Source organism: Heloderma suspectum, chromosome 5 (genome assembly GCF_057233095.1).
Source record: "Heloderma suspectum isolate Gila_16-S chromosome 5, 16-S_ref, whole genome shotgun sequence".
NCBI lineage: Eukaryota > Metazoa > Chordata > Lepidosauria > Squamata > Helodermatidae > Heloderma > Heloderma suspectum.
In genome coordinates, this window is record NC_139462.1 from 162,885,832 (window position 1) to 162,904,605 (window position 18,774).

Below are 18,774 nucleotides of genomic sequence, written 5' to 3' on the forward strand. Positions count from 1 at the left end.
CTCACCCCCCCCCCCTAAAGGGACAGTAGGCTTCAGAAGCTTTTGTTTTGTTCAGGGTGAGGACATCCAGTGATGGCTGACTTTTCCCATCTACAGCTGGTGGGTGGAATTCCAGAGCCTTCAGTTTCTGCTTAGAGCTACCTCAGTTGTGGAATATACTGCAGTCTACATGCACAAGCCAAGATAGTATGTTGAATGAGATGCAGGCCAAGACTGGTGTAGGAGGAGGACAGAGCCCTGTTTAGGGCTGGCCTAGATACTTCCCCCTATGGAGCTGCCCTTGAATGAAACGGTCTGAACACCTAGTGCCTCAGTGTTGTGTAGATTGATGTGCACGGAGCTCTTAATGATGTACTGCAAGATCTATTTCTTTTGGATATTTCAACTGCTTTGAGCAGAAAAGTGGGAGCATAAATTCCTTGGGGTTGTGGAATGTGCTTTTAAAATTATCAGCTTCTCAAATGGTAGGAAGGGCCAGGAATGAAATCTGGCCCAGACAGTTCTATACATCTTGTAAGACTGGTGAGTTGACAGACTGAGCAGTGAATCAGTTGCAACATCTGTATTTTCCTTGCCTCAATAATGGTGACAATACTCCCAAACTGTGTCCACACCCCTCCCCCCCTGAGTTAGCCATAGAGTGAGAATACTCTTGGAAATTTAGTAGGAATCATTGCTCCCATAGGCATACAATATATATATTACAAATGTATTCCTTATACCTCGCCAAATGCCTGTATAGGGGGAAGACCTGATGGGAGGATGTCAGGTAGGGGGGGTAAATGTGAACTTCTTTGAGACCACTACCAGTGATTGAGAAAATTTGTGGGATGATAGAGGAAGTGTCATCTATAGCTGTAGATCTAGGATAGTCAGTAGGCCTTGTTACATAAAAGTAACTTGTCATGAGGAAAGCAATTTAGTTCTACAGAATACCCATTCATCATAGTAATGGGGAGATTTGAGGAAAGATGGACCTTTCTAGCAATATCCTTGCTTAGCCTTCCTCGTCAGCACACAAAACCCAGATCCAGAATTCAAGGAAAGGAATGTCCATCCATGAGAGAGGATGGGTGTCCATGGGGGGAGCCGGCTTAGTTGGCTTGACTGACTGCTGCATCTTATTAAGGGAGTCATCTCCAGCATGATAGCACCCAAAAAGTCTTGTAGCTCTTCACTTTTGCTCTTGGAGCTCATGCTCTCCTCACAGAATAGAGTCTGCAACCAGCCCAGCTACTACACGGTGATCAGTGGACGGGTAAGGTTAAGTTCAAGATATGACAGCCACATAACTCAGCTGTGCGAGGCTGGTGTGTTGCTTCTTTCTAAATAAAATAGCTGGGCATTAAGCACCTATAGTAAATTAGAATCATGAATGGAAAATATCTGGCCAGAGATTGATAGCTGGTATGGCAAGTTGACTTAGGATATATGTAAGCAAGGGATAGCTTATTACTTTTTTACAAACCACATAAGAACAGTAGATTTATACAAGAGGGATAACAAACAGAGTGAACATGAGTTTATTTCATTCAGGGGGTTTACAAAAAATTATAGTTGATCTTAATTTCCATGCAAAACCCAAAAACCTTGTTAATACAATTAGATCTGCACAGTTAATCACATAAAACCAGAAAGGGATGCATAAAGATTGAAAACTCAACCATGCCTTCTTGCAAAGTCCATCATTACATGATCCATACATTTAAATAATGTTTTGTAGAGAAGCTTTCTATAGTAGCAAAATACTGTAATGAAAACTAAGTTGAATATTTTCTTATTGTGACAATCAGTCAGATGTCAGCTGATTCGTTATGCCTTGCACTTCAATAGCACCTTCCATCAGGAAAACTCAAAAGCATCTTACAAACAATGAAGTCAGCCTCACAACACCCCTGTGAGGTAGGGAAGGGTTCTCTTTACAGCCTAGAACACTGAGCCACTCCAAGATATCCACACATTCCTATGCCACATTTAGAACAGATTGTACTTTCATCCTTGCAATGGTTTCAGATTGCTTCATCCAAGTTCACATATGTCCCCTTTGACAAGTTTTAGTATTTTAACATTTTAATAGAAGGGTACTTCAGTTTTGATGGAACAAGTGACAAAATTTATATTTCTTAAAGTTACTTTATATATTTGATCAGGTAATTGACTTTTCATTTTAGTTAACATCCCCATTTACTTAACTATAAAGGCTATGTAGGGTTCATATTTGCTCTGAGATAATTTCTAATCCTTCCTATCCTTACACTTTCTTCTAACGTCCGGCAGAATTGAGATGATAGATGAAAGTGACAGAATTCTAAACTGTCCCTCTTCAGACTGCATGTGGGATATAATCTTTGCCTGCTCTCCCCTATCAGTTTTTTTCAGATAACGAACAAGTACATTGGGGCAGGCTTATTGTAGCCCTCTTCCTCTTATGCATTAATTTACTTGTAAAAAGTTTGTGGAGAAAAGCATTCAAGATATGACCCACCCAACCCTGCAGTCCAAAATGGTACAATCCAGAATTTTACCACACCGTTCTGTCCAATGTGCAGAACAACCTCATATTTGAATTACATCTGATATAAACAGCTAGGCCAAAGGGGTCTTATACTTCCTCAGAACCTTTGCTTCCCTCTACACTGAACAATTCTCTTCTGCAGTTCCCTCCTTTTCATCTGTCTTGTCTTGGACACATTAAATACAATGCAGAGTACAGTGGGACCAGTGCTTTTTGGATGACATTACATCAAGGAAGAGAATGAATCAATACATGGCCACATTTCCATATGTAGCTATCTATGATGAACTTCCAGGATAGAATTCTTGTTGAACTTTTTGCTCTTACCCTTTGCAGACGTTTCATTTAATGCTTGCTGCCAACTTTCATTGTATACAGTTTGCTAGCTGAAAGACCTAGCACAAAGAATATCCCTATTCAAGATGGGATATACTTCTGCAGTTGGAATTTGCCCTACCTCACCCTAATAACAGTTTTTGAGAACAGTCAGTTCAGCTGTTTCCGTAGTTAGCTAGGCTTAGGCATGGTTTATCCAGTTTTCTAACATTGCTTTCAGCAGTCCACTCTCTCTGCTATAATACGGATATCCGAAGTCGTAACAGCAGTCTAAGGCCTCAGCACTAAACACTTCCACAAATAAATCACATTGAAGTCAAGTATAAAGAAGAGTATATAGAAGACACTGTCTAGGGAGACACAGCTTTAACTGTAGTTTGAATGGTGGCAGTAGGCTCAAGATGGACACCACCCACCTGATGCCAACATACTGGTATCAAGGAGGAATAGTAGCCTATTGCATCTACAGCCCAATATCCCCCAAATCCTTGACATAATAGTTGTACTCAGCAGGTTGTATGCAGTTTGGGCTCTATGCATCTAGATGTCTATTCAAATGTGACTCCCAATATACAGACATCAAGCAGGTGCACCAACAGTGTGATACGATCATGATCCCCCATTGTGTATAGGCACTGCTGTTAGAGCCACATCTGCATAGGGTTTGTATTGCAACAACAACATTATAGTATTTGTACAGAAGCCTCTGAAAAAGATGCAAAGGCTCTCAGGCACTCCTAGTGCTTCCACAGAATGAGCACCCACTCCACAGGATCCCTTTACCAACATTTAGAAAATATCAGATGCATTAAGATTATCCAGCCATGTTTGGAATAAAAAGTATGTTCTACAAACAAGCTCTGCTGTCAACATGTATTCCTTGTTATGCTACCAACATTTTAGATTTTATATAAGCCTGGCTTATTTGACCCTCACATTCATTTGTCTAAAGTTGGCTTTCAAGTGCTTACTGAAATATAGGTTACGACTGTTACATCTGTTTTGAACAGGACAATGGCATGGAATTTTAATAAAGTGTCAATGATTCAGTGATGCAGCTAAAGATTTTTATGGTCACTTACAAATATGGTACATGGTCTACCAGAAGGATTTCAGTCTTTACATTCATTCACAGAATAGCCAGCTAGCCTAAACACAAATTCAGAATGGACTCCTATAAACCAGCTTTGATTTCAGGGGCAGATATTCCTTATCTGGGCTTTTCTGAAACAATAAGGCTAGATCTTTCTTCAGGCTAATGGCCAAAACTTCATTTGAAAATTTACCAGAAATTAACTGGTAAATAGATGTCCAGAATGAAGCATTACTATTCGTACTCCAGATGAACTTAAGTTACTTCCCTCACTTTCCTTATCTGTAAAGCAATTCTATTACAGGATATATGCAATCACATAGGGAAAATAGTTAGCCATATATTAAGATCCAGAACCTTCAGAGTTAAAAGTCACAGACCAGCTATATGCATATTAAGTTCATCAAGCAAGCAAGATTTTAGGACTTAGCCCTAAAGGGAGAATTCAGCGGTATCAAAGGAACTAGGCATCACGCTTTTAAATGCTGCATCTTGTGTCTTTGAAAACATTTCAGTGACTTACACAATTCACTGGCTTAATATTTCAATTAAAGCATGTTCTTCAGTCTGAAAAAAAACTATGAGGCTTCAGAATCTCAGGCAGAGTTATACAGCCTTTTCAGCCCCAAGGGCCATATCCTGTGTTGGCTGGGGCAGGGGGGGAATACATATGCTCAGGTACGCATATTCTCTCTCCCCCTCTTCCACCCCAACATCTCCCCTTCCTGCCCACTTGATATCTAGGGATCACTGAAGGTAAAAGCTTCTCCCATCCCTGTGATTGCCACAAAGATTTGTTTCTCTGCTGCTACTAACAGCAGGAAACAGCAGGAAACAGCAGTCTCTGAAGCCAGAAAACAGTATTTCTCCCCACACAGCTCAGCTGATCAGCCAGGCTGTGGGGGAAGTGGCTGCAGGCTTCAGGGGCCGCAGGGTGCGCACATCTGACATACATCTTCTAAAGAGTGCTCAATTGGGATCACCATGTGAGAAGTTTTTAGTACAAATAACTGTCATCCTCAGCAGTGCTGCTTCCTCACAAATAGCAATACATTAATTTGTTTGCCACTGGTCTGTGGTCTTTCCTAGTGGAGGTATATGCAGAGTGAGGTAGACAGTGACCAACATATCAAGCTAACTGAAGGCCACCCATCCTTAGCAACAGTGAAAAGCCAATTCCAATTCTATGCACATCTACTCAGAAGTAAGCCCACTGAATTCAATTGGACTTACTCCTTCATAATGTGCATAAGATTGCAGCCTCAAGTTTGAATATCATGATCATATATCAGCTTTGCCATGCTTAGTTTAAATGATGCATGGCACCATTTATTAGACTTCAGAAGCCATGTACATTTCTATTAACATTACAGTGTTACCTTGCTCTGCCAACTACGCCCAAGAACGCAAGTGAAGTTACAAAAGACAGCTTTATCTACCCTATCATACAGTATATTAAAACTTGATTCATGTGTAACAACAACCTTAATAAAATGCCAAAGTTGGGATTTAAATTGTATGTTTCTGCTATGTCATCAAGTGACATACAATTTCACATAATCTTAGTTCTTTAGCTTTAATACCCTGCAAATGTACTGTTGGCAAAAAGACACATTTTCAGGAAAGATACAGAACTCAGTGGTGTCAGCTGTAGGTTAACTTCCAGTGATCTGGGCATCCGCTGGCCTGGCTTTACTTCTATATAAAAGGCAACTATTTAGTAGCTGTTTCTCATAATCAGTTCTTTACAGGGATAAAGCCAATACCATTCTAAGCAGAGGGGAAAGTTGTTCTTCAGTAAATCAATGTTTTCATATTATGCCCAGCCTTTAATTGCAAAGTCATTACATTTTGATAATTACCTACCCATCTTGCAAAGCAATACTTTCGTGATGTCTGAATTTCTGTTCAAGACTCCAGGAAGTAGCTGGACTCTTGGAAATTAGATGAGAGGAAAAATTAGGTAGGATTACCTTCTATCTCCCAGGAACCTCTTTCGGAGTTGGTATGAATTCTATTCACTGTCAATGTCATACAGTACAATGTAACACACATCTTAGTATACAGGTACTATTATACTACTATCTCTCCAAATAAATGGTCATATAGGTCAGAAGACTGACCTACAACTGAAGTTGTCACTAAATCTTTGGGCAGCACAGGAAAAAATGCCATAAGCGCAACACCTTATTCCCAGAATATTTCCACATTTCAACCAGTAAGAAACCACAACAGTAGACATTTTTCACGAGACATATAATTACTTCCATCCTGCAAGTACAATAGTGTGTGCGTCCAACAGCTGATACTTGCCATAATACATTGTTAAGGCTAAGTATATGGCATGGGTTTTCAAAAATAAGCTCCAGATACTGGGGGAGCAGAGACATTTATTGACCAATGAATGCAAACTACAGAAATCCTAATTGCTGGAAAAGAAAAAGAAAAGTACGGATAGTCTGCATATTTCATGCTGCTACTTGACTATACTGCAACTTCTCAAGCCAGGGGAGGAATTATTAAAATTAAGAATTTACATAGCTGAAACCAATTAATATACGCAGACTAGTGTCCCTATATTTTCTACCTGGATGTGTATTTTCTGGCCACCTAAATAAAAAAAACAAACTACAGCTCAACACTACACTGCATATTTTTGAAAGTGGTATACACTAGAGGTTCCTAATAAATTATGGCTACATATGAAAGGATGTAATAAATGGGGGCAAAGGACAAATTGCTCATTTAAGGTCACTTAAATTTGTCATTCATAGTAAACCAGAACCCAGGTGGCTGACTTCTGCAGGATTTCTGAGAGGAATCCAGTAGAGCTGGTTTCGAGTTTCAGATGGCCACTAAAGAGTTGTAACCTTTTCCAGAAGTTGTGATCCACATGGTGTCCACAATGAGTGCAGCAAGTCTGAGGTAGTCAACCCTTACGAAGGCTCAGTATCTGAACATAAAAAAATGTGAAATAACCACTGGCTGCAGAGTAAAACACTGGGGACTCTTGTTCGACCATTTACATTAATTTCCCTCATATCCAAAGAAGAAAGTCAGGTGTACCAAATTAAGCATATTTCCATAGTGCAGAAGAGCCAATCACTTACGTCAAAGTAGTCTGCACTTGATGCAGTAGATCCAGCAGAAATAAGATGGCATGTTCATAATAGGTGTAGTTTAGTTACCTTAAGACTGGAAGGGTATCAAATAACCATTCCTTAATTGTAATGTGTGTACAGCTTTACTGATCCCCAAGCACAGCATATTGGTTGTCTAGCTGAAGTTTAGTTGCCTGGGTTTTTGAAACCTCATCCCTACCTCTAGTTTTGTGTTTTACTACTTCAAAGCTCTTCTCCATTTCTTTATCCCTAAGGGAAAATAAATGTAATCAGTAAGTGTCTTACACACACTTGCCCCTTAGCAATATTAATTCAATGACACTAGTTTTGGTTGCAAAGTTCCATGGTGAGGGCCACTGACTGGATAATGGGCCACAAATCCAGGGAGCTACTGCAGGCAGGGCTAAGGGCTTCTGCATGCCAGTGGGATGGCATTTCTTTCAACAAGCCTCTGTGCCATTTCACAAACTGCTTTTGAAACATCAGTGGCAGAACTGGGAGACGCTGTTCAAAGCTACGCTGGAAAGAGTTTGTAGTGCAGTTTACTGGATTATGGCCACAAACAACCATGCTAATTCACACTCCTACAGAAGTTTGAACACTGCTGTAGTGAATAAGTGAACAATTATGAATCTGTTAACATCCTATTGAATGCAACACTGAGTAAGCTGTTCCAAAGCACAGGCCTAGATCCAAAGTACTACACAACTAGTTCTGCATGCCCACGAGGGACTTGAACTTTTGTTTCTTGAACAGAAGCCCCTCATGCTGCATAGCAAACCTCTTGCAAAATATGGCGTGTGGGTTCATAAGTAGTTTGTGATATGGCTTGGTGTGTATGATGTTCACAGTTTAAAAAATTCCACTAAGCATGCCCAAGGTCTTGGGAGCACCTAAAGTAGCTCAGGATTTCAGTCACAATCCCAGGTTTAGTGAGAGATTGGGAAGAGTGTCCTGTAAAAGCTATCTTTGTCAACATACTTTATTCTACAGGCAGACAAAATTGGAACAAGGTTTAAGTTGTGGTTTAGCAAAGCAAGCCACCTCTTAGGCACAACAATAAAACAATACCTACTTATTCTGTTAATAAATGAAAAGCACTGAAGCCTTGCAAATGGCAAACTAAATTTAAGATCATACAGGGTTGTGATATGACATCCTGAGTAGGCACAGATTGAGCTTTCTAAATTAAGTAACTTTAAGAAAGCCTCTTATTCAAATAGGCGCAGATTCAATCCACATGCTGCTTAGAACATATTTGCACTTAAAACCCACTTGCTTCTCCTGGTGCAAGTCATTCCACATATTTGTTTACGATCACTGGATAGGTTTATGAAGCTTTGAAGAAGTGGTTGGCGGAAAAAGCAACTTTAAGATAACTGTGCAGAGCGCTGCTATTACCATACTTACTTTCTAGTATCAACATGCTTGGCAGTGGACTGCAATGATGGAAATTGTGCATCGCTATAGATCTCTGGCGGTCCTTGTGGCACTTTTCGTGTCCTGGTTTCTCTTGCACCAGGTGGCCTATATACCCCGCTGGACTGCACTGGCTCTGGGCTTTCTGCAAATGAGATAGAAAGAGTTTAAGAAACAGCCCCATGTAATTTCATGAATGGGGAGGATCCCACTTTGTATCATCTTGGTATACTTCAAGTGTGAATGTTGTATATTCCAGTTAAATAAAGCTATTTAGGGCGCAATCTTATGGGGATACTCGGCCGCCTCCGAACTCGGAGGCAGCTGACTATTCAATGAAGAGTGGGTGGAGCACGGAGCGAATCCTCTCCTCCATGCTCTGGCCACCCTGCAATTGCGGCTAGACAGCCCATTTCAGGAGCGGACCAACGCTTCCATTGTCTCCTCCCCTCACCACCCCAGGGAACACCCCTTTTCGCCCACTCCACACTGCTCTTACAAGTGCAGAGCTGGGGATGAACTGTGTTGCCTATGAGGTGGCGGGGAGTGGGGTTCCCAGAAAAATGAAAAATCCTGTCCAGCAGCTACAGGATTGCACCCTTAGCCTATATTTAATGCATCATCTGATAGAGAGGAATCTATATTCTAACAGGCAATCTATTATGAAAACAAAATTTTTAAAAAATGTCCCCCCAGGCCTGCTGCATTCAGGTCTAACAAGAAACCATGGTTTGTTGTTACAGCGATGTGCTGTAGGCTCTCTCTTTCTTTGCAAGCAATGGAAAAACAACTGAAGTTGCTGTTTGGAACAAGCCAGTCTGCCTATTTTGCCCAGATATGGAAAATTGTGGTTTGCACAAATCATAGTTAACAAACTGGGATTATCAGACGCAATGAGAAATACATTTTATTCCGAAGTGCAAATAAAAGGTTCAGGTTTGTTCCACTTGTGTGCTATGATTTATCACCACAGTTTGGAGCTATATCTGAATGCAGACACTGTATTGCAGCAACAGAATCTGGAAGAATTTTTAAGATGACAGTTAATGTTCCAAATTTTTTAGAGTTAGTCACAAGGAGGAGACATTTGTTAGTCTACTTAAGACACCTGTCTATGCAGTCTAAGATGTACAGCAAGCCAAAGAGAAACATCTTGCACTTCCTTTTGGGCAAAGGCTAGAGTGTAATCATGTTTCCTGCCAAGCAAATACAACTGATGCCTTCTAGCAAAATGACATGTAGCAGTAATCTTACACTCTGCTGTTGCCATCTGGCAGCAATATTATGAATTTATTTCCTTTTTTCTCCCAAGTGTTCCACGTGATGAGAATTAAGGTGTAACTATTAATGATCCTAGTAGCTCTGGCACCTAGGAATTTGAAGTGTCCTTCCAGCAATGGGTTTAAGAAAGCATGGAGGGATGGGCAACGTACTACACCTATTGACAAATGGTTGTATTGTGTCATACAATTGCTACTTACCACTACATTAGTAAATACTGGTTTAATTTTAACATGTAATACAGTCCTGCTATGTCCTCTACATAGCTCTGTCTACATGTTTCACTTTTTCCATAAGAGACCAATCTTACTAATTTCTATAAATCCTCATACATAAGACAGATGTTTAAACTTGGCAGCTAGATTATTTTGATTAGTAGCAATAGAAGGCTCAAATTAAAAAAGAAAGCCAAATCCAGACAATTCAACTGATATTCCTTAACAGACGAACATAAACCCAAACTCACCAATAATTTCAGCAACAGGTGTTTGTTGTGTAGGAGCAGACTTATTCCAAGGACCAGACATCTTCTCCACACCCCCACCTGGTTCTTCACTATTATCCCTTGGGTCTTCTCTCTTTTCACCTTCATCATCGTCTTTTTCACTGACAGGAAAAACACCATCACTTGCATCAAGCATGTACACGGAACACATTGTACATTTGGCAAATTGTGGTATTAAGCAATGTTGCTGAAACCATGCAGCCATCTAAAATAAAAGTGACCTCCAATTCTGCTGTATATTACCATACAGAAGGATGAAGTCTGATGTTAACAAAAGAAAGGACAGCTAGCAACTAGAACATAAGCACTTAATAAAAATAAAGAAAGGAAGTGCGAAAGATTTAGGGCTCCATGAATCATGTAACTCAACGCGTAGGAGAAGCTAAAAATCCCAACATACATGTTGCTCACACTTGTTTTAAGGGACATTATGAAGGATAACATTACGAAGCAAAGTGAAGTAGTAAGAAAAGCATATACTTCAGTCACTCCTGCTGCTTGGTTCCTAATGCATTCAAGCCCTGACTTCTGACCGTCTTGTTAGGAGAGGAACAAACCAGAGATTCCAGTTCGGACATAATGCTAAACAAACCATGGACAGAAGCTTCCTAGTTTAGAAGCTCCCACTGGCAGGAGGAGCCAAACGGAAGAATCAAGCAGCATGGACCAGCAAGCTTGCTCATTCTTGTTATGTGTGAACTAGCCCAATGACTAGGGATAGAGCTTCAGAAACATCAATAGGCTATTTTTTTGTCAGCCATACTAAGTACAGAAATATTAAAAATATTTAAGGACAACAGAAGATTATAAAAACATTTAATAAGAATAGCTAAGAAGTGCACATAGGTGATGGTGATTGCTTTCAAGCAATGCAAGCATTGTGTAGCAAGTTAACTTTAGAAATATGGCTTGATTAGAGGCTTCACTTGGAGCCTGCAAGTAGTATCTTTATCTTTACCAGGGACACTCACAATACTAATTAGTACAGTGTACTAAGTATTCACCCCACTTAACACTTTTCTACATTTGGTTGTAGAACCTGGAATTGAAATGGATTTAATTGGCATTTTTACCATTTGATTTACACAACATACTTAACATTTTGAAGGTCCAAAGTATTTTTTATTGTGGCACAAAAGTTAAACAAAAGCAAACTGGCATTTGTTGGTTGCGTAAGTATTCACCCTCCTGAGCTAATACTTGGTAGAATCACCTTTGGCAGCAATTACAGCTGTGATTGTTTTGGGGTAAGTCTCTACCAGTTTTGTATATTTGGATCCTGCAATTTTTGCCCATTCTTCTTGGCAAAATTGTTCAAGCTTTGTCAGGATGGATGGGGACCATTGGTGAACAGCAATTTTCAAGTCTTGCCACAGATTCTCAGTCGGATTGAGGTCTGGGCTTTGGGCCACTCCAAGACATTTGGGTTCTTGTTTTTAAGTCACTCCAGTGTAACTTTGGTTGCACATTTAAGGTCATTGTCCTGCTGGAAGGTGAACCTCTGCCCTAGTCCCAGGTCCCTTGCAGACTGAAACAGGGTTTCCTCTACAATTGCCTTGTATTTGGCTCCATCCATCTTGTCCTCAATCCTGACCAGTTTTTCAGTCCCAACCGATGAAAAGGTTTATTAAATTCGACCTTCTTGGAATTTGTCTTTTAAAAAACATTTTAACTATTTTAACCTGGTGTTTTATTCTTTTACCTTGTTCACTGCTCTGAAATCTTCTGATGTGGAGTGGTATATAAATATAGTAAATAAATAAATTCCCATAACACGATGCTGCCACCACCATGCTTCACCGTGGGGATGGTGCTCTCAGGGCGACGGGCACTGTTGGCTTTGCACCCCACATAGCGTTTTGCAGTAAGGCCAAAAAGTTTGATTTTGGTCTCATGAGACCACAGAACTTCTTCCACATGTTTGCTGTGTCTCCCATGTCTTTTGGCAAAATCCAAATGGGATTTGGTATGGTTCTCCCCGCCCCCCATGGCTTTCTTCTTGCCACTTTTCCATAAAGCCCAGCTTTGCAGAGCACCCGAGTGACAGTTGTTGCATGGACAGTTGCTCCTATCTCAGGTGTGGATCTCTCCAGCTCCTTCTGAGTTGGCCTCTTGGTTGCTTCTCTGACTAATTCCCTCCTTATCCTGTCACTGAGTTTTGGTAGATGGCCTTCACTAGGCAGACACGTTTGTGCCATCTTCTTTCTATTTTGTAATAATGGACTTAACAGTGCTCCGGACCATGTTCATAGTTTTGGGATTTTTTTTTTTTAGAACCCAACCCAGCTTGGTGCTTCTCCAGAACTTTATCCCGGACTTGTTTTGATAGATCCTTGGTCTTCATGCTGTTTTTTCAGCTATGCTCTCCAACAAACTCTGGGCCTTCCAGAAACAGGTGTATTTCATCTGAGATCAGATGACACTTGAATTGTACACAGGTGGACTCCATTCAACTAATTATGTGACTTCTGAAGGCATTTGATTGCACCAGAGCTTCTTTAGGGGTGTCACAATGAAGAGGATGAATACTTATGCAATCAAGACTTTTCAATTTTTTATTTGTAAATCATTTTGTAAAATATGTAGATCCCCCCCCCCCCCCCCCGACATTATGGACTATTTTCTGTAGCTCAGTGACTAGAAATTCTAATTAAATCCATTTTAATTCCAGGTTGTAACACAACAAAATGTGGAAAAGTCAAAAGGTGGTGAATACTTATGCCAGGCACCGTATATTTTAACAGATGTGTATTTTTAAGGCAGTAATACCTAATTTGCATGGATTGAACTCTGAGACCACTGTAGTCAATTATTTCTTCCTGCTCAAATTCTTTCCAGTCATCCTCTTCCTGCAAGATACAAACATTACATAGGTACATTATCAGTACAGTGGATTATTTTGCTGTGTCATAAGCAGAACACTCCCGATGTTCGAAGTGCACAGCACATTTCAAGTGTTCAGAGCATTTCACATACATGTTGGGTTATTTGACAGTTGTTTCCCCATCCAACAACCCATGCCGCCTGGGTTCAGACAATATGACAGGCTGTGCCCAAGTAGGTAATTAGGCAAATGGCACCCAGCACGCACTACAGCTTAAACAAGCCACCGTGGTTTGTTTAAACCATGGTAATCGTGCAAACCAGGTCAACAACTATGCTACAACTCCAAAAAGGTAATTCAAAACATGACCAAAGCAGTTTGTAAGTAAACAACATGGTTTTTACTTATCACACCGTTTTTTGTGTGTTATCCAACCTGGCTCCTGGTTGGAACAGACTTTAAAAGATGAAACACTTAATTTTTTAAAACTAGTGTATTGCTTTATGACTTGAACACACTTTCCAAGATATGAAAACCTCTTTATGGCACACATAAACACAGTTTATTGTGTATGTTTATTTTGAGGCATATCACTCTTTGACCTACTTCTCCCATTATGTCACACAGTCCATGGAGTCAGAGCCAATTTTCAGAGAGAAATGGTGACATCCTGACATTTAAGTGAAAAGCTGGGTTTCTGGATCCAAACCAATGTCTTCCTTTGAAGTTATTATCTATCTATAAGCAGAGAATTAAATCTTAATTGGCAAACCATTATCTATGGTTTGGGTAGGGGCAACTCTGGCCTGCAGAAGTTTTAGCAAATTCCCCCTCCTGTTTCTGCACAAGAAGAAGAAACTAAGAGCTTCTACCTTCACTTCTGACTATCTACAGTCTACCGTTATGTACAAACTTGTGGTTTCTCCTAACCATGATGCAATATTCTGGTTTGTTTTAATGGAAACTGTTGTTTAGTCAAAAGTGAATGTGGAAGCAATTACTCTCCTCCTGTTGTAGATGGAAGAGGAGACTGAAGGATGATTATAGGACCTGAACCAGGAGCTTGCAAAATTTTTAGATAATCAGAAATGGTTATAGTGATCTACAGGTATAGAGGTCAAGTGGGATACTAATGGAATTTGGATAACAAGATAAGGATTCTAACTCCATTACTCTGCTGGGATAAAAACATAATACCAGTTAAGCAGTCTTTATTTGGCCTTATTGTTGATGCATATAAACAAGAGGTTTCATAGAAGCTGCTTTAATCCATTCACTATGGTATTTGCTCTTCATGACTAGGTACATGCATACAACTGGTTGCCACATGGACGGGAGGATTTTCTTCATACTATTGCAAATGTCTTTCTGGGCAGCTCATTGAGAAGTGACTGAAGCTACATGACAACAACAGCACAGACGATGACTGACAATTTGGAGCAGCAGCCACTAGAAACAATTTAGAGTAGTCTTCACATAGCTACATGCTCATAGTCATTTGTAACATTTAGGAAGAATTAATTAGTAAGACGTGAGGTGACAAAGTCTAAGGTCTGCTTTAGGGTAAAGAATAGAAAAATGTGTCATATTCAGCAAGAGCTCTGCCCTGTTTTTGGGAATCTTGAAGTTAAATACCATCAAATCTTGAAAGCTACTGACCACACCTGTAACTCCCCTATGAAGAAAGCTTACAATCTGGGGCTTTTTAGCTTAGATAAAAGGCAAGGGGTGGGATGGGGGGAACATGATTTGAGATGTATAAAGTTATGCATGGTGTGGGGAAAGTGGATAGGGAAAAGTTTTTCTACCTCTCATATGATACTAGAACCTAGGGTCATCCAATGAAGATAAACAGTGGAAGATTTAGACAGTCAAAAGTACTTTGCCACACAGTGCATAAACTATGGAATTTGCTACCACAAGATGTAATGATGGTTGCCAACTTGGATTGCTTTAAAGGGGGCTTAGACAAATTCATGGAGAATAAGGCTACGAAGGGCTAGTAATCATGATAGCTATCTATTACCTCCAGGATCAGAGGTGATACATCTCTGTATACCAGTTGCTGGGGAATATGAGTAGGAGGGCGCTATTGCACTCATGTCCTGCTTGTGGGCTCCCCACAGGCGGTTGGCCACTGTGGGAACAGAATTAGGGCGTTCACCTGTTCTAGATGCGGCTGCATTCCCCCTGAAAGAATGAGTATGCAGTTTGGAGTTGCTCCTAGATTCACCATTGTCATTGGAAGCCCAAGTGACTTCTGTGGCATGGAGCATCTTTTACCAACTTCAGCTGGTATGTCAACTGCTCCTGTTCCTTAACCACTGTTACCACATTGATAACTTCAAGACTGGACTACTGCAATGGTCTCTATGTGGGGCTACGTGTGAGGCTGGCCTAGAAGATGCAGCTAGTGCAGAATGCTGCAGTGAGGCTGGTGAATAGAGTACCTTGGCATGCACACGTAACACTTGTGCTGAAAGAACTACACTTGCTGCCAGTCTGCTATTGAGGTATTATTATTGGCATATAAAGCCCTAAACGATTTAGAATGAGTTACCAGAAAGATCGTCCCTCCCTATATACCCCCATTAGATCACTACGATCTCCAGGGGAAGCCTTGCTGCCTGTACCACACCTGCAGAGTCCTATCTGGCAGCAACATGGCAGCAATGCCTTCTCCGTGGTGGCATTTCCCACTGGTATGACCTCCCCTCTGCAATATGCCAGGCACTGATGATCACGTGCTTTTGAAGATTAAAAACACACTTGTTTACCCTGGCTTTCCCCCAACCATTAAAGGTAAAGGTGTCCCCAACCAGTCGTGTCCGACTCTAGGGTGCGGTGCTCATCCCCGTTTCTAAGCCGAAGAGCCAGCGCTGTCCAAAGACGCTTCCGTGGTCATGTGGCCGGCATGACTGAACACCGAGGTGCGCAGAACGCTGTTACCTTTCCCGCCGAGGCGGTACCTATTTATCTACTTGCAATTTCTTGCTTTCGAACTGCTAGGTTGGCAGAAGCTGGGCCTGAAGACGGGAGCTCATTCCGTCACGCAGCACTCGGGTCTCGAACTGCTGACCTGCCGACCTTCCAGTCTGCAGTTCAGCGTCTTAACCACTAAGCCACCTAATGTTGCTGTGCAACTAGAGATGTAATGTTCTATAATTTGCTGTAAACTACTTTGGAATTTTTAAAATGGGAATTTTAAAAAGTCTAAAAAACAAATAAATTTGGTCTGATCCAACACAGTTCTTATGGCTATCATAGCAAGAGTGGGAAAACCTCCTATTACAGTGAGAGCTATTTAATCTGTGTTACATGGAGAATGCACCACCAAAAGTCAAGTTCTTCAGGAACTACTTTTGGAAGGCCATAAAAAGGACTGGATGAGGCTACATCACCGTGCTACTGCTATAGCTGACGGTGAACACTCATTTTTGCTCTGCCTCACTGCCCACGATTTTAAGACAGCAGAAAACTCATTCTGCTACTAGGTAGCAGTAACGAGCCACTACAACTCAAGGAAAGCCTGACTTGCCACAGCCGTGCCTCCTGATCTCAAATGATTAAAGGCTAGTAGGAACGAGACAGTTTAAATAAACTCCCGGGTCAGCATCAGACGGCATAGTTAGATCACACGGCGAGAGGCAAGGTCGTGGCGCTGATACGAGGGAGTATGGTAAGAGGAGCAAGCCCAAAGGAGGACTGGGGAGGCCTCTTCCCCATCCCCGTGCCCATTATCTTTTTATACTAGGAGCCACACCATACAGCGTTCTATTCCCCAAGAGGAGGGGCTCCCACGATCCCCAAGCTCACCCCCCCCCCCCGGAGCTAAGGCGACCGGTGGGCGCAACTTCCACGCGCCCCATAGCAAGGCCAGAAACGCCTGGCTAACTCCGCAGCGGCGCCCTCTGCCGACAGGAAGCTACCAACGCCCACAGGAAGCAATCAGGGAAAGGTCTCCTCTTCTGCTCCCCGATCTCCCCCCCTCCAACCTTCCCCCCCAAGTTCCTGGTCACACTCGAACCCAGAACCCGCCCAATTTAAGCCGCCCCCCTTACCTTGTGCGCCGCCTTAGCAGCAATGGCGGCGCTGGTGTGAGACGCCGCTCCAGAGCCCCCTTCGGCTTGCCGGCTTCCCCCAGCCCCGCTGACGGCGGCGGCATTGGAAGCGGCGGCCGAGGAAGCCGTTGCCGTGGGAGCTCCCCGGCTGCTTTTCTCTTTCCGTTTCTTCTTGTCCCGCTTCGCGAAAAAGTCGTCCAAGCTTCTCCCCTCAGTCTCGGCCATGGCGGCGGCTGAAGCAGCTCCTCCTCGCACTCCGGTTCAAACCGGTTATGACTGACTGACCCGACGCGTCTCCCTTGCGCCTCGCGGTCTCTCACTCGGGAAAGCGGTTGGGGCCCGCCAAATCCTTAGCGCTTGCGGGGGGGGAAGAGGGAGGGAGGGCGAGTGGCGACCCCCCTCACAGGTGAGGATCCGGCACCACCCAGCAGCCTCACGTGCGCCTTATATCTGCTTGGTGTCCAGCCGCTCCCCTGTTTGTCTCAAGGGAGGCAGATGGTACAGTCCCAAACCGCCGCCGCCCGCGTGCTGACTTTTTTTAAAAAAAAAAACCTCACGCGGCGGCGCCCGTTCGAAGGAGAACAGCGGCGGCTTCCGCTCTCCACGTTGGTGGCCGCCGCTTGACACAGCCAAAGGAAAGGCGGGGGCGGGGGAAGGCGAGAAGAGAGAGAGAGAGGGCGGAGTCAAGAAGCAGGAGCTTTTCTAACGTGGTGCTCTAGGCGACACCTTATTGGGTATCATAGCGGGAAAGACGGAGAGCGCATGCGCTTCTTGCCCTGCCGACCAACCCGCCGAAAGGAAGAAAAGGCCCGTTGAGCCAATAAAAAGAGGCGGCTGAGGACGGGTTTGTGCGTAGCGAGGAGCGTGCCGGCAGGAGAGGACGCCGGAACTGGCGCTAGCGATTGGGCGGGAGGGGGATTCGGGGGCTCGTTGGCATGAAATGGGTGGGACTGAGTATGAGGGGGTTGTGGTGCGCATGCCCAAGAAGTGAGCTCCTGAGAGCGGTGCAGTGGCGCTGTAATTTGGGACCCTTCAGACTTTTGGCCTATAAATCCCATGGTCTCTCACCTTTGGCTACGCTGGCTAGGGCTGATGGGAGTTCTAGGATAAAACATCTGGAGGGCTGCAAGTTGCCCATCCCTGCGAGGATGGATATGTCTTCAGTGTGAGTCTAGCTTTGTTCCCGGTTGCTTTGCGTTTTTCTTCACTGAGCACAGAGAAAGATGAGATGGGGAAAACCTGGATAATGACTCCGTGGGTTTGTTCTTCCAACCCTTGTTCTTGTCTGAGTCCTGTACCCGTCTGTACTTCGTTGTTATTAATTGGGGGTTGAATTAAAAATGCCCACCATGGAATGATTGTGCTGTGTTAGGCAGCTGTGTGCTAGGCAGGAATTCAACAGATGCTGCTCTTTCCCTTGCATCTTGTGGGATTTTTGCCTGTGGTGTAGCTATTAAAGGTCTCACTCACATCCCTGCATTCTGTAGCAAGCTGCATAGTGGAATTATGGGCAGTACTGATGGTAAATGGTTTACCCTTAAATGTTCTCGCATTGTAGGGCAGCATTTTTCATTGTAATACATAGCTACAAAGCCAAGACAGTTGGATTCTATCATGT

The 18,774-nt window shown here is 42.7% G+C and overlaps 1 protein-coding gene and 1 long non-coding RNA gene across 3 annotated transcripts in view; one reads left to right on the plus strand and one right to left on the minus strand.

The window, feature by feature from the left end:
- Nucleotides 1-1,500: 1,500 nt before the first annotated feature.
- CDV3 (CDV3 homolog) lies at nucleotides 1,501-17,798 on the minus strand. Of its 2 annotated transcripts, none has more exons than XM_084858159.1 (5): nucleotides 17,157-17,798; nucleotides 13,041-13,120; nucleotides 10,233-10,372; nucleotides 8,477-8,630; nucleotides 1,501-6,897 (listed from the first exon to the last, which is right to left on the minus strand). In XM_084858159.1, the coding sequence occupies exons 1-5, from the start codon at nucleotides 17,379-17,381 to the stop codon at nucleotides 6,891-6,893; spliced, it is 606 nt and encodes a 201-aa protein (XP_084714285.1). In that variant the 5' UTR covers nucleotides 17,382-17,798; the 3' UTR covers nucleotides 1,501-6,890. The 2 variants fall into 2 exon arrangements, with proteins under 2 accessions (XP_084714285.1, XP_084714284.1); XM_084858158.1 differs by having other exon boundaries at nucleotides 1,501-7,315.
- LOC146344756 (uncharacterized) overlaps nucleotides 16,607-18,774 on the plus strand; it is a 74,346-nt gene continuing 72,178 nt past the window's right edge. Inside the window, exon 1 of the long non-coding RNA XR_014792301.1 lies at nucleotides 16,607-16,774. This is a non-coding gene — a long non-coding RNA (uncharacterized LOC146344756). The remainder of the gene's footprint in view (nucleotides 16,775-18,774) is intronic.

Coding starts and splice junctions, on each gene's coding strand:
- CDV3 (XM_084858158.1), bottom strand. CDS start 17,381: ATGGCCGAGACTGAGGGGAGAAGCTTGGACGACTTTTTCGCGAAGCGG. Junction 10,373..13,040: donor GTTCAATCCATGCAAATTAG/GTATTACTGCCT, acceptor TTTTCCTGTCAG/TGAAAAAGACGATGATGAAG. Junction 8,631..10,232: donor ACCTGTTGCTGAAATTATTG/GTGAGTTTGGGT, acceptor TCTCATTTGCAG/AAAGCCCAGAGCCAGTGCAG.